Consider the following 12,205-nt stretch of genomic DNA (forward strand, 5'->3'; position numbering starts at 1 on the left):
TTCCAGTATATGTTCTGTTCCACAAGTAAATTAGTCAATTTATGATGAAGTTTAGTAGTGGTTGGCATTGTATATGCTGTTCCACGGATCTTTAAACCTAATATTGCGTGACAAATGAATGGCTGGGGTCATTGTCTGTTTCTGTCATACCCTATGTTTAGCTGAACTGATGCCACCGTTCGCAGGCATTTGGCTGATATCGTTCATTACAATAAGTAGCTTATACTAGAGAAATATGAAGTCAAATTAAATAGGTTTGCTAATATGGATGCTTGTTAATGGGACAATGGACTGCTAGAACCATCAAACTAACGTATTGTTCCATTTATGGTAACCGCATTCCATTCAGCCACTAGAGCATTAGTCAGGTCGGGCATTGATGTTTGGCGATTAGGCCTGGCTCGCAGTCGGCGTTCCAAGTCTTCCAAAAGGTGTTTGATGGGGTTGAGGTCAGGGCTCTGTGCAGGCCAATCAAGTTCTTCCATACCCATCGACAAACCATTTCTGTATGGACCGCTGTTTGTGCACGGGGCACTGTCATGCTGAAACAGGAAAGGGCCTTTCCCAAACAGTTGCCACAAAGTTGGAAGCCCAGAACTCTAGAATGTCATTGTATGCTGTAGCGTTAAGATTGAGCTCCCGAGTGGCGCAGTGGTCTAAGGCACTGCATCTCAGTGCTAGAGGCATCACTACAGACCCTGTAGTTGTGACAGACGATTTTTAGGCACTTCAGTACTTGGCGATCCCAGTCTGTAAACTTGTGTGGCCTACCACTTCGCGGTTGAGCCGTTGTTGCTCCTAGACATTTCCATTTCACAATAACAGCACTTACAGTTGACCGGGGCAGCTCTAGCAGGGCAGAAATGTGACAAACTGATTAATACTGCCAATGTTTGTCTATAGAGATTGCATAGCTGTGTGCAAGATTTTATAAACCTGTCAGCAACGGGTGTGGCTGAAATGACCAAATCCACTCATTTGAAAAGGGTGTCCACATACTTTGGTGATGTAGTGTAAAAAGGTGTGTTTCAAAAAGCCAGCAAGTCTGAGAAAATGCCAAAATGTGATTGCACTGGGCTGGATTCTATTCCCAGGGACACTAGAGGATGGAGTCTAGTACTGGGCTTATTTATTAAAAATCCTTAATTGCATTTTCCCCCTTTAGTGCATCCTTTGTGGCCACTGCATTGAAACAAATGACCGGGGATCTCCACCTGCCTTTCGGTTACTGGCCCAACGCTCTAACCACTTGGCTACCTGCCGTGTGCGCACGCACGTACGTGCGAGTAAATCTACATTTAACAGAGTAGCAAGCAGACAGAAATTACCTTCTTTGGTTTAGTGGGCGCACAGATTTACAGTATCCCAGGGAGATTCATTTGAATTGATTGGTTGTCGGGTCCTAAGTCTCTAGGCTTCCATCGCTATGGCTTTCAATTATTGCCACAGCATAGTTATTCCATTGTGACAGACAGAGGGAACTTCAGTTTTTCCCACGGCTTGGGAATTATTCATAAGCCTGAGTCCATACATACAACTTTTACTTCCACGTACGCACCAACACAGCATACGTGTTTAAATAATGTATGCTATTCTAATTGATTTGACAATACTTTTTTCGCAAGTCTTCAACAGCGTGGGAGTGTGGGATTGTGTGTGTGTGTGTGTGTGTGAGAGAGACAGTGCACGTGGCCCCTGCTTCTCAGGGTGTGTGGGTAGTAATGTAGTGTGTGTGAAGTGCTTTTTCCTTTTATCTGGCTACACTGGCAGTAACAGTGGTGCAGAGGAAGAGGTTGAGATAAAAATGGATTGAAATGGGCCACTGAGAAATGAAACATTTTTCATGCAGATGCAGCTTTGCAGAGAGAAACAGCAGAGATATTAAGCTGGGGCGTCGATAGTTTTAGGGGGTTCTGTCTCACTGTGCATATGATTTCAAGTTGAGTGACGAAAGAAAACCAATTCCAAGTTGTCACTGCCTTGAAGCACTTTCATAAATCATAATGAATAAGACTCATATCTACTACATCTAATTACTTTTGTCACAGTCAAATGTATCAGATGAATAGCTGGGATTTCAATTCTCCTGTGTCATCATACATGGGTAAAGTGTTAAGTGAATGGAAATGGCAGCAGAAGATAGTACTGATAATTGCTGGTGTGTGACTGTGACTAAACAATGCTTAGGTTGGTTAGAGACAAGACAGAGCTAGTCTTCACTAGATAAGCCTTGCATGCCACTATGTTGCATAGCTGCAGCGTACTAATAATGTAAGTCTGAGAAACTGACACCGAATCACTCAAGACTGACAAGCTAGGCACATCCCTGGTTGGATCTACAAGCTAGGCACATCCCTGGTTGGATCTACAAGCTAGGCACATCCCTGGTTGGATCTACAAGCTAGGCACATCCCTGGTTGGATCTACAAGCTAGGCACATCCCTGGATCTACAAGCTAGTCACATCCCTGGATCTACAAGCTAGTCACATTCCCAAATGTGGATGTCTCCATAACTATAATGTTACTACTGACTTATGTTGCTGGTAACATTACCGGTAGCCTACATTCTGTTAGCCCCGAGAGGTGCACCAGATGAGCTATATAAGTAAACAATATGGGTCCCAAATGGCACCCTATTCCCTTCATAGTGCATTACTTTTGACCAGAGCCTATAGGGCCCTGGTCAAAAGTAGTGCACTATGAAGGGAATAGGGTGCCAGTAGGGCATAGCCAAAACTTTAATCCCTCCATGTGTACCTGAGGGGTCCTTGTCAGGGTTGTACTCCAGGGCATTGCTGCAGATCAGGTCTATGTCCACCAGGAAGTCATTAGCCGTCAGGTATTTATGGGTGTCTATCTTTGTCATGACAGTAGACAGATCCATGGGCTGACGGATCACCTCCAAGTAGTCTGACACCTAAAAGGAGTCACAGTCGATTTAAACTGGTGCTATTGACTCCATTTAAATCAAAAGAGAAATCAGTTCAGCAGTGTCAATTCACTACAATCAGTGCAACACTCAAATGGAGACAGGTGAGAGGGGCGAAAGGACTCAATTCACAATGCAACTTTCCTAGGGTGGCACATGTCCATCTTTCTATTACTATCTACTGAGGTATACTACCATATCTACAACAACAGGCCATCTATGTGTTGTTGCCCACCTCCTCGATGTCGACAGGTTTGCTGAAGATGTTGAAGCGTTTGTCTACGGCAAGGCGCCTGGTGACGTCCCTGAGGAACAGACGCAGCTCTCTCAGAGTGTTCTCTTCCTGGTCAGCCAGACGACGCTGCTCTTCGGGGGAGAGAACCCTGGCGTCCAGGGTCTCCACTACCGGTAGCACCTCCTCACACTGCAGAGCTAGAGAGAGAGAGAGGGGGGGGGGAGTGTGTGTTAGAGTGGGTCCCCCTTCAGATGTTCTACTCTCAGCTGATCCATGGGGGAAAGCTGAGGTGAGACACACAGGCGAGGGGGAAACGCAGCATTGATTTCTTTCTAAACACATCATCAACCCATCAGCAAAAACCCCGAACCCCCCAAGTCTCTGGCCCACAAAGTGATATATGTGATCAATTCCAAATCAACCTCTAACCCCTGTAGATGTGAAATGATTGGGCGGGAAGAGTGGAAAAAGGAGAAGGATTGGACAACAATATGGCAGTTGCCTTTTCTTTCTTTTCAGGCAGTGATAGTCCTGCTTCACTTTAGCATCATCTTCCATCCTGGTTACTAACGATCAACTGTGAATGTAATTATGGGTAATAGTGCTGGGTTTATAGCGGGCTCCTTCTCTCCCCCTTGCTTCTCCCCAGCCTCCCTCACACCTCTACAAGCAGTCCCTGATGGAAGTAGGGCTGCTGTTTTATTCAGGGGGAACCCCCGGAGAGGACAGAGTCGAACGCCTGCTGTGCGTCAATGAGGCCATGCAATCAGTCTGTGTGCGCACACACGTTATAGAACACCTACTAATTCAAGGGTTTTTCTTTATTTTTACTATATATAGTAGAATAGTGAAGACATCAAAACTATGTTGTCACCCTTTTCGTTGATAGCTTTGCACACTCTTGGCATTCTCTCAACCAGCTTTACCTGGAATGCTTTTCAAACAGTCTTGAAAGAGTTCACACATATGCTGAGCACTTGTTGGATGCTTTTCCTTCACTGTGCAGTCCATCTCATTCCAAACCATTTCGATAGTGGTTACTTTCCAGCAATTCGACCATGAAGGTTTGATTCACGCACGTCTCCTCTGAACAGCTGATGTTGAGATGTGTCTGTTACTTGAACTCTGTGAAGCATTTATTAGGGCTGCAATTTCTGAGGCTGGTAACTTTAATGAACTTATCCTCTGCAGCAGAGGTAACTCTGGGTCTTCCTTTCCTGTGGCGGTCATCATGAGAGCCAGTTTCATCATAGCGCTTGATGGTTTTTGTGACTGCACTTGAACTTTCCGTATTGAATTACCTTCATGTCTTAAAGTAATGGACTGTCATTTCTCTTTGGTTATTTGAGCTGTTCATGCCATAATATGGACTTGGTCTTTTACCAAATAGGGCTGTCTTCTATATACCACCCCTAACTTGACACAACACAACTGATTGGCTCAAACGCATTAAGAAGGAAAGGAATTCCACAAATTAACTTTTAACAAGGCACACCTGTTAACTGAAATGCATTCCAGATGACTACCTCAAAGCTGGTTCAGAGAATGCCAAGAGTGTGCAAAGACGTAATCAAGGCAAAGAGTCAGACCGCAGAGAGAAGGAAAAGCAGCTAACAAGTGCTCAGCATGTGTGGGAAATCCTTCAAGCCTGTTGGGAAAAACATTCCAGGTGAAGCTGGTTAAGAGAATGCCAAGAGTGTGGGTCAGAATGTGTGTGTACGTGTGGGACCCCTGCTTTGCATCAAAGAGGATGCTGCAACCTGCGCTGCTTTATTCCCATTTGAAAGCCTTGTGCTATGGAAGCCACGGTGTACAGCTCTCTCACACTGAGACGGAACAGAGGGAAAAGGGAGGCTGGAGGAGAGTATAGGGAAGTTAATGGTAGGGGGAGGTTGGGGGGGGGTGGAGAGAGAGATGGGAGTACTACAGGTGCTGTTACTACTAGTCAGCCCTCCTGTTACATTCTTCTTACTAGGCCATGGAATGTATATTTTCCACGTGAAGGAAAAATTCAATGACTCAAGAGCTCAAAGAGAAATTGAGCTGTACGGTGGTTTGAGCAATATGTGTGTCAGGAGAGAGGAAACGGAAAGACAAGATGAAACCAAAATGAAGATTCAGAAGGTACACTGAAATTCCCATTCCAATTCTCTTCAATGCTTTTCAATGAGAAAAATGTGGATTGGAATTTGTTTGACTTTGGGAAATTACTGGAATTTAAATGGAATTGACCCAATCCTGGTGTGTGTGTGTGTGTGTGTGTGTGTGTGTGTGTATAATAACCTGTATCTCTCTGCATGTATGAATGCATAGTACCTGTGTGTCTCCTGGGTAGCGATGCTCTAGCAGCCTGTACCAGTAGCAGGTCAGTGAAGAACCTCCGTCTGTCCTCCTCTCCAGGTGGAGACAGACTGACCACCTCCCCGTACGTCCTCTGGAACATCAACTTCACCTGGGAGAGACAACAACAATTCCCCATTATGAACACAACTGTAGAAACAGCTCAGTTCCACTTTATCCAATGGATTTGTGCCTGGTGTATGGGATCAGAATATTTGTAGTGGATTTGTCCAGACTTGGTGTTCAGGGAAAAGCCAATGTAATATTGAAGACAATTATTTTGAAGTGTCAAGGTCAGTAGCAGTAGACAGATGTTGAATAAATAAAAGGTGGTAGGACAGTGCCTCCAACCCATTAAACAAAAGTTTGCCCACGTTGTCACAAACTGAAGATGGGAGCATGTACTGTACATAGCAATGTGTGGGTTCTTCTCTTTATCTGTAAAACAATATCACAGTAATATATTATCCTGCTTTATTCACCACCTGTTGCCGTGTTACTGTTGAGCCACTCACTTTCTAGAACTTTACTTTTCAAAGCTCAAAGATTAAATTAGCGCTTCCCAAAAGAGCTACACAAAGCTGGGATGGAGCAAACATCAATATTATGCCACAATGAGAAACGCTGAATTTCAGATGAAGGATAAACACAAAGATGTGTTCCATGAAGAGGATCGATGGGGTTTTTGATATTGACAGTCAATGTTAGCTTGTCAGTGTGTCTAGCTGCTACGACTAGACCGCTGGTGTGTGTGTGTGTGTGTGTGTGTGTGTGTGTGTGTGTGTGTGTGTTAGACAGTCAACAGAACAGGGCCCGGTTGCCTGATAAAACACTAGTAAGCCTAAGTTCTAACAATGCATCTTTCCTACAACGGCTGAAGATGTAACATGCGTTTCCCAAAACGCAACACAGAGAGAACGGTCGCTAAGTGCGTCGTTGGAGCATGTGTCCTTACTGATAAATCAGCTTTCTCCAATCAAATCTTAACATTAGAATTATTTCACAATACTGACTACAGATCAGATCCTAGAGAGATACTACCACCTACGGCTGCAAAATGTTGAGGCAGCTTATTTTAATGCTTAGCCAATAAAAATGCACTAAATCATCAATTTGGCACATTATTGCTCATGTTAGGCTACACCATGAAATATATTGAGTCAAATTACAGACAGTAGCCTACAAGTAGGAACATATAAATCAATTGACTGAACATGAAATGTCTTCAATATGATTGAAATAGGCCTATAGCCTACTGTTTATATTTTAATGCAGTCATCTTGATTTTCATTTGAAGCATCTTTTTATATGTTGCTTGTTAGTATCAATTGCAAAGACATTGGTAACTTTGTATTTGTAGTCCACTTTGTTCTAAAGTTATTGGCGGTTACAGAGAGACGGATAAACCATGCAATTCTATGGTGTATAAAATGACGAGGAGGGAAAAACAAATATCTAACGACCCACTCAGATGTTCTACGAGTGGTCTGAGGCAGGCGTTCGATTCAGTAGCTGTTCTACGAGTGGTCTGAGGCAGGCGTTCGATTCAGTAGCTGTTCTACGAGTGGTCTGAGGCAGGCGTTCGATTCAGTAGCTGTTCTACGAGTGGTCTGAGGCAGGCGTTAGATTCAGTAGCTGTTCTACGAGTGGTCTGAGGCAGGCGTTCGATTCAGTAGCTGTTCTACGAGTGGTCTGAGGCAGGCGTTAGATTCCGAATGTTTTCAAGTGCAACGTTAATAACGATGGTTTTGGGAAACAGCTTGGAGATTTAACGATGTTCCTACAAAAGGTTCTAACAATTAACTGAGCCTTAAGATGCTTTTGTGGAAACAGGGTCCTGGACTTGTCTTGTACACCACTTTCTCTGTGTGCCTTTAGTTTCTGTCTGGTTCCGATTCAGCTAGTTTAAGTCAATGTCTAGTGTTTGTTAATGCTTATACTAACTGGCATCAGGGCAACAACTTCATCTATGTGCTTTATTCAGGTTGTCCTAACTTGTCCATTTTAGTCTCTTCAACTTTCTGTCTGTTACCTAGAGTTAAATGTTGAGTAGGTAGGTAGAGAGAGAAGCCCACATCCCGGCTCCTTTGCTGTGTACATGTCTCAGTCTACCCATGAAAAGGCTTTAGGAGAAATCAAATTGTTTGTACAAGTACCTCAGAGTGGGTTTGGGAAGGTTAGTAAATATACTGACTCAACAAGACTAACAATAGACAGACAGACAACTACTGGGCCAAAAGGTAGTGGTCAGCTTAAGTTACCAACCTGGTATTGAAAGTCAGTCAGCTAAACATGGACTGGAGACCACGTTAGCCAACTGAGCTAAAGCCTAGGCGTTAATGGGTCTTCAGGTCTCAGGAATTAGTTAACTGACAGTATAGTACACAACCCTAGACTTCCATGTCGAGAATGTGTGTTAAAGAGCTTGTCATCCAATCACTGTGCAGAATAACCTGAGAGGAGGGCGGGCTTACACAGCTTCTATTCCACAGCCTGCTGTTCACGTCCTACCATATCTTCCTGTCTCTCACATTCATTCCCTCTTTCTTTCTCTTTGACAAGTTTGTTCTCTCTTTCTCTCTCCCTCTTCTCCTTTCTTTCCCCATCTCTTGGCCAGAGACTCCTTGGTGGGGGAAGGAGAAAATGAGGGATGGAAGAGAAAAGAATAGAGGGAGGTAGAGAGAGAGAAAGGGATGGACGGAGGTGCGTTAGGGAGAAAGACAGTAGGGGAGCTTCTGTCTGCAGAACACACAAGGTAATAATGACCAAGGAAGGCCATGGAGTATAGAGGGATGTGTGGAGGGAGAGCGGAGAAAGGGATAAACAGAGGAGGGATGGAGAGAGGAGAGGTCTACCTGGCTGACGATCAGTGGCACACAGCAGCAGCCAAGCCTCTGCTGCTCTGGAAGAATAACAAACCCTTTGGTCTACTAAAACAAACAATTTTATTTCTCTCCCTCTGCTCCTCCCGCTCGCTTCTCTCCCCCCCACCCCTTTTCTGTAGTGAACAAGAGAGCTGCCACTCAAGAGAGACATGAATCGATCGATAAACACACTTTTAAAAGAGAAATGAACAATAGTTGGAGAGGAATTGATTAGGTATCGTGGAGTGTGTGGGCGCGTTTCTGTGTTCAAATGCTCCATTGAATTGCAGCTTGATTATGGCCTCACCAGCAGCTAAAAGACAAGTAGAAAAAAGGAGGGGGATTACCTTCCCCTCTCATTACTAGTCGGGATACAGTTTGTCAAAGTATAACTTTTTTGCATTTTAGCTAACCCTAACCCTTTTCCGAACCTTAATCTCCTAACTTGCTGTGTACGTTCTCCTAACCTGCTACGAAAAGTCTATTCTGACATAAACCATATCCCATCTAAACAAAAAACTCTCTCCCCAATCCAGTATTCATTGTTTTCTAAGAACCCAAAATGGACTCTTGGTTTCACCCTTCATGCCTTCTAAACTAAAGGCTTCAAAGAAAGAGACTAAAATAGTGTGTGTGTCTGTTGCCATTGTTTTCAATGACATCTGAGGTCTATGGGTGTCTTTCAGGCCTTTACAATAAAGACAGATACATTCTGTACTTCAGAAGCAGCTACTGCTCATTGATTGGTTTATTGACTGGAGTTTAAATCAATGGTGTTGCCACCAATCTTGTGTTGGCTGTGCCTGCTGTTCATGCGTTTTGAACACACACACTTATGCCATCAGCACTACCGCATACTCCTGCCAGCTCCACGGGTGTGTGTGTGTGTGTGTGTGTGTGTGTGTGTGTGTGTGTGTGTGTGTGTGTGTGTGTGTGTTGGGGACAAGGATGATTCTACATAAGTGTGACAATGCTGACAGACCTCCGGACCACACACTGGAACTCGCTCTGCCTCTGAAGCCTAGCAATGAGTCACTCTGATCAGGCACAAAGACCCCCTACAAGCCCCTTTAACCTCCAACCATCTCCCACTACCTGCACATTTACCCACCTCTATCCCAGCTCTTTCAGCCTCAGACACCCCCTACCAGCCCCTAACTACCCACCCCCAGAAACTACCTCCACTAACTCCAGCTCATCCAGCCCTACTCCTAGCTGCAGCCCAGCCCAGATGCTGTTTACGTGGGCATGGATTCCAGACATGTGCTGGGGAGACTGGCAGCTGGGACCACCTGCCTTCCCCCTCTGTCACATCTCCCTGCCCATCACACTCACTCTCTTCCAGACTGGTACTGTAAGAGTGGTGGTGGTGGTGTGTCAAAGAGAGGTGCTGTGAGGATCGCTGTCACCAATGTGTGCCAGAACACACCCCGAGAATATCAAAACCCAAGCCAGGAAACACCCCATGGAAGGAGACAGACTACATTTCAAACTTCAGCAGACCCCATCTGTACCCAACTACCAACAAGCACGTTGTGGACAGACAGACTTTTTCTTTCAATGTATCTTTCCCAAAACGTTTGTATATTGTCCCAAACAATAATCCAATCTCCTTTTTTGTTTTAATTGACCCCACTGCAATCGCGATCCCGACAAAAAATGCCAGTTGTGTGTTCCCCCCCAATGGTTAGAGTCACAGGTTTTATGTGAGTGAGTGAGGAAGAGTGAGAGAATAGGAGAAAACAAGAGACAGATAGAAAATCCATCTATTCAACAGACCAGGTTCCCCCAATGCTAATGAGTTGACCATAGTGAGACCGACAAACTCTTCCCCCTGCAACACCCCGCGTAGAGCAGGAGGGCATGTAGGGCCAACTGCTGAGTGCTCTAGATAGTATGTACCAAGGGGTGAAGCTTTGGGCTGTCAACCCCCAGATGTAATTATATACATACACTCAGGTTGGAATCATTAAAACTTGTTTTTCAACCACTCCACAAATTTCTTGTTAACAAACTATAGTTTTGGCAAGTCGGTTAGGACATCTATTTTGTGCACGACAAGTAATTTTTCCAACAATTGTTTACAGACCAATTATTTCACAATTCCAGTGGGTCAGATGTTTACATACAAAGTTGACTGTGCCTTTAAACAGCTTGGAATATTTCAGAAAATTATGTCATGGCTTTAGAAGCTTCTGATAGGCTAATTGACATCATTTGAGTCAATTGGAGGTGTACCTGTGGATGTATTTCAAGGCCTACCTTCAAACTCAGTGCCTCTTTGCTTGACATCATGGGAAAATCAAAAAGAAATCAACCAAGACCTCAGAAAAGAAATTATAGACCTCCACAAGTCTGGTTCAGTCAAACGCCTGAAGGTAACACGTTCATCTGTACAAACAATAGTACGCAAGTATAAACACCATGGGACCATGCAGCAGTCAAACCGCTCAGGAAGGAGACGTGTTCTGTCTCCTTGAGATGAACGTACTTTGGTGCAAAATGTGCAAATCAATCCCAGAACAACAGCAAAGGATCTTGTGAAGATGCTGGAGGAAACCGGTACAAAAGTATCTATATCCACAGTAAAACAAGTCCTATATTGACATAACCTGAAAGGCCGCTCAGCAAGGAAGAAGCCACTGCTCCAAAACCGCCATAAAAGAGCCAGACTACGGTTTGCAACTGCACATGGGGACAAAGATCGTACTTTTTGGAGAAGTCCTCTGGTCTGATGAAACAAAAATAGAACTGTTTGGCCATAATAGCCATCGTTATGTTTGGAGGAAAAAGGGGAAGCTTGCAAGCCGAAGAACACCATCCCAACCGTGAAGCACGGGAGTGGCAGCATCATGTTGAGGGGGTGCTTTGCTGCAGGAGGGACTGGTGCACTTCACAAAATAGATGGCATCATGAGGAAGGAACATTATGTGGAAATATTGAAGCAACATCAAGACATCAGTCAGGAAGTTAAAGCTTGGTCGCAAATGGGTCTTCCAAATGGACAATGACCCCAAGCATACTTCCAAAGTTGTGGCAAAATGGCTTAAGGACAACAAAGTCAAGGTATTGGAGTGGCCATCACAAAGCCCTGACCTCAATCCTATAGAAAATTTGTGAAATAGAACTGAAAAAGTGTGTGTGAGCAAGGAGGCCTACAAACCTGACTCAGTTACTCCAGCTCTGTCAGGAGGAATGGGCCAAAATTCACCCAACTTATTGTGGGAAGCTTATGGAAGGCTACCCGAAACATTTGACCCAAGTTAAACAATTTAAAGGCAATGCTACCAAATACTAACTGAGTATATAAACTTCTGACCCACTGGGAATGTGATAAAAGCTGAAATATATCATTCTCTCTACTATTATTCTGACATTTCACATTCTTAAAATGAAGTGGTGATCCTAACTGACCTAAGACAGGGTATGTTTACAAGAATTAAATGTCAAGAATTCAAATTTAGCATAAACACTGCAGGACATCAGCCAGCAACGTTTGTTGGTGTCAGGGAAACAATAGAACACTATAACCAGGAGCAGAATTCTACTGTCTGAAACAGTAGACGCTTCTAATGCGGTACTTTTAAAAAAATGATTATTGTCTGAAAAGTTATCAATTATTGGCATGTTAAAGCAGCTGCGTTCCCTCTCTGTAAAGGGTCGCGGTAGACATAATTCCATTGCCCGGCCTTAGCGGTGATACATACGTAATAGGATAATTATTCTGCATTGTGAATTATCATTTTTACTTATCATTTTAAACGGAAAACCGATTTTAAAAAAGTGTTTAAACAGTAAAATGTTTTCCATTGGTCACATCCCTAATAACTATATAC

The 12,205-nt window shown here is 43.9% G+C and overlaps 1 protein-coding gene across 3 annotated transcripts in view; it reads right to left on the reverse strand.

Annotated features, from left to right (window-relative positions):
• The window catches only part of atad2b (ATPase family AAA domain containing 2B), a 132,778-nt gene that overhangs the window by 83,083 nt on the left and 37,490 nt on the right, over nt 1-12,205 (reverse strand). For all 3 annotated transcript variants that reach the window (XM_029733363.1, XM_029733448.1, XM_029733277.1), the window contains exons 20-22: nt 5,482-5,617; nt 3,166-3,362; nt 2,759-2,918 (exon numbers count right to left, since the gene is read on the reverse strand). In XM_029733363.1, the coding sequence (XP_029589223.1) occupies nt 2,759-2,918; nt 3,166-3,362; nt 5,482-5,617 (493 nt within the window). The remainder of the gene's footprint in view (nt 1-2,758; nt 2,919-3,165; nt 3,363-5,481; nt 5,618-12,205) is intronic.

The sequence above is a fragment of the Salmo trutta genome, chromosome 1 (genome assembly GCF_901001165.1).
Source record: "Salmo trutta chromosome 1, fSalTru1.1, whole genome shotgun sequence".
NCBI classification, from domain to species: Eukaryota; Metazoa; Chordata; class Actinopteri; order Salmoniformes; family Salmonidae; genus Salmo; species Salmo trutta.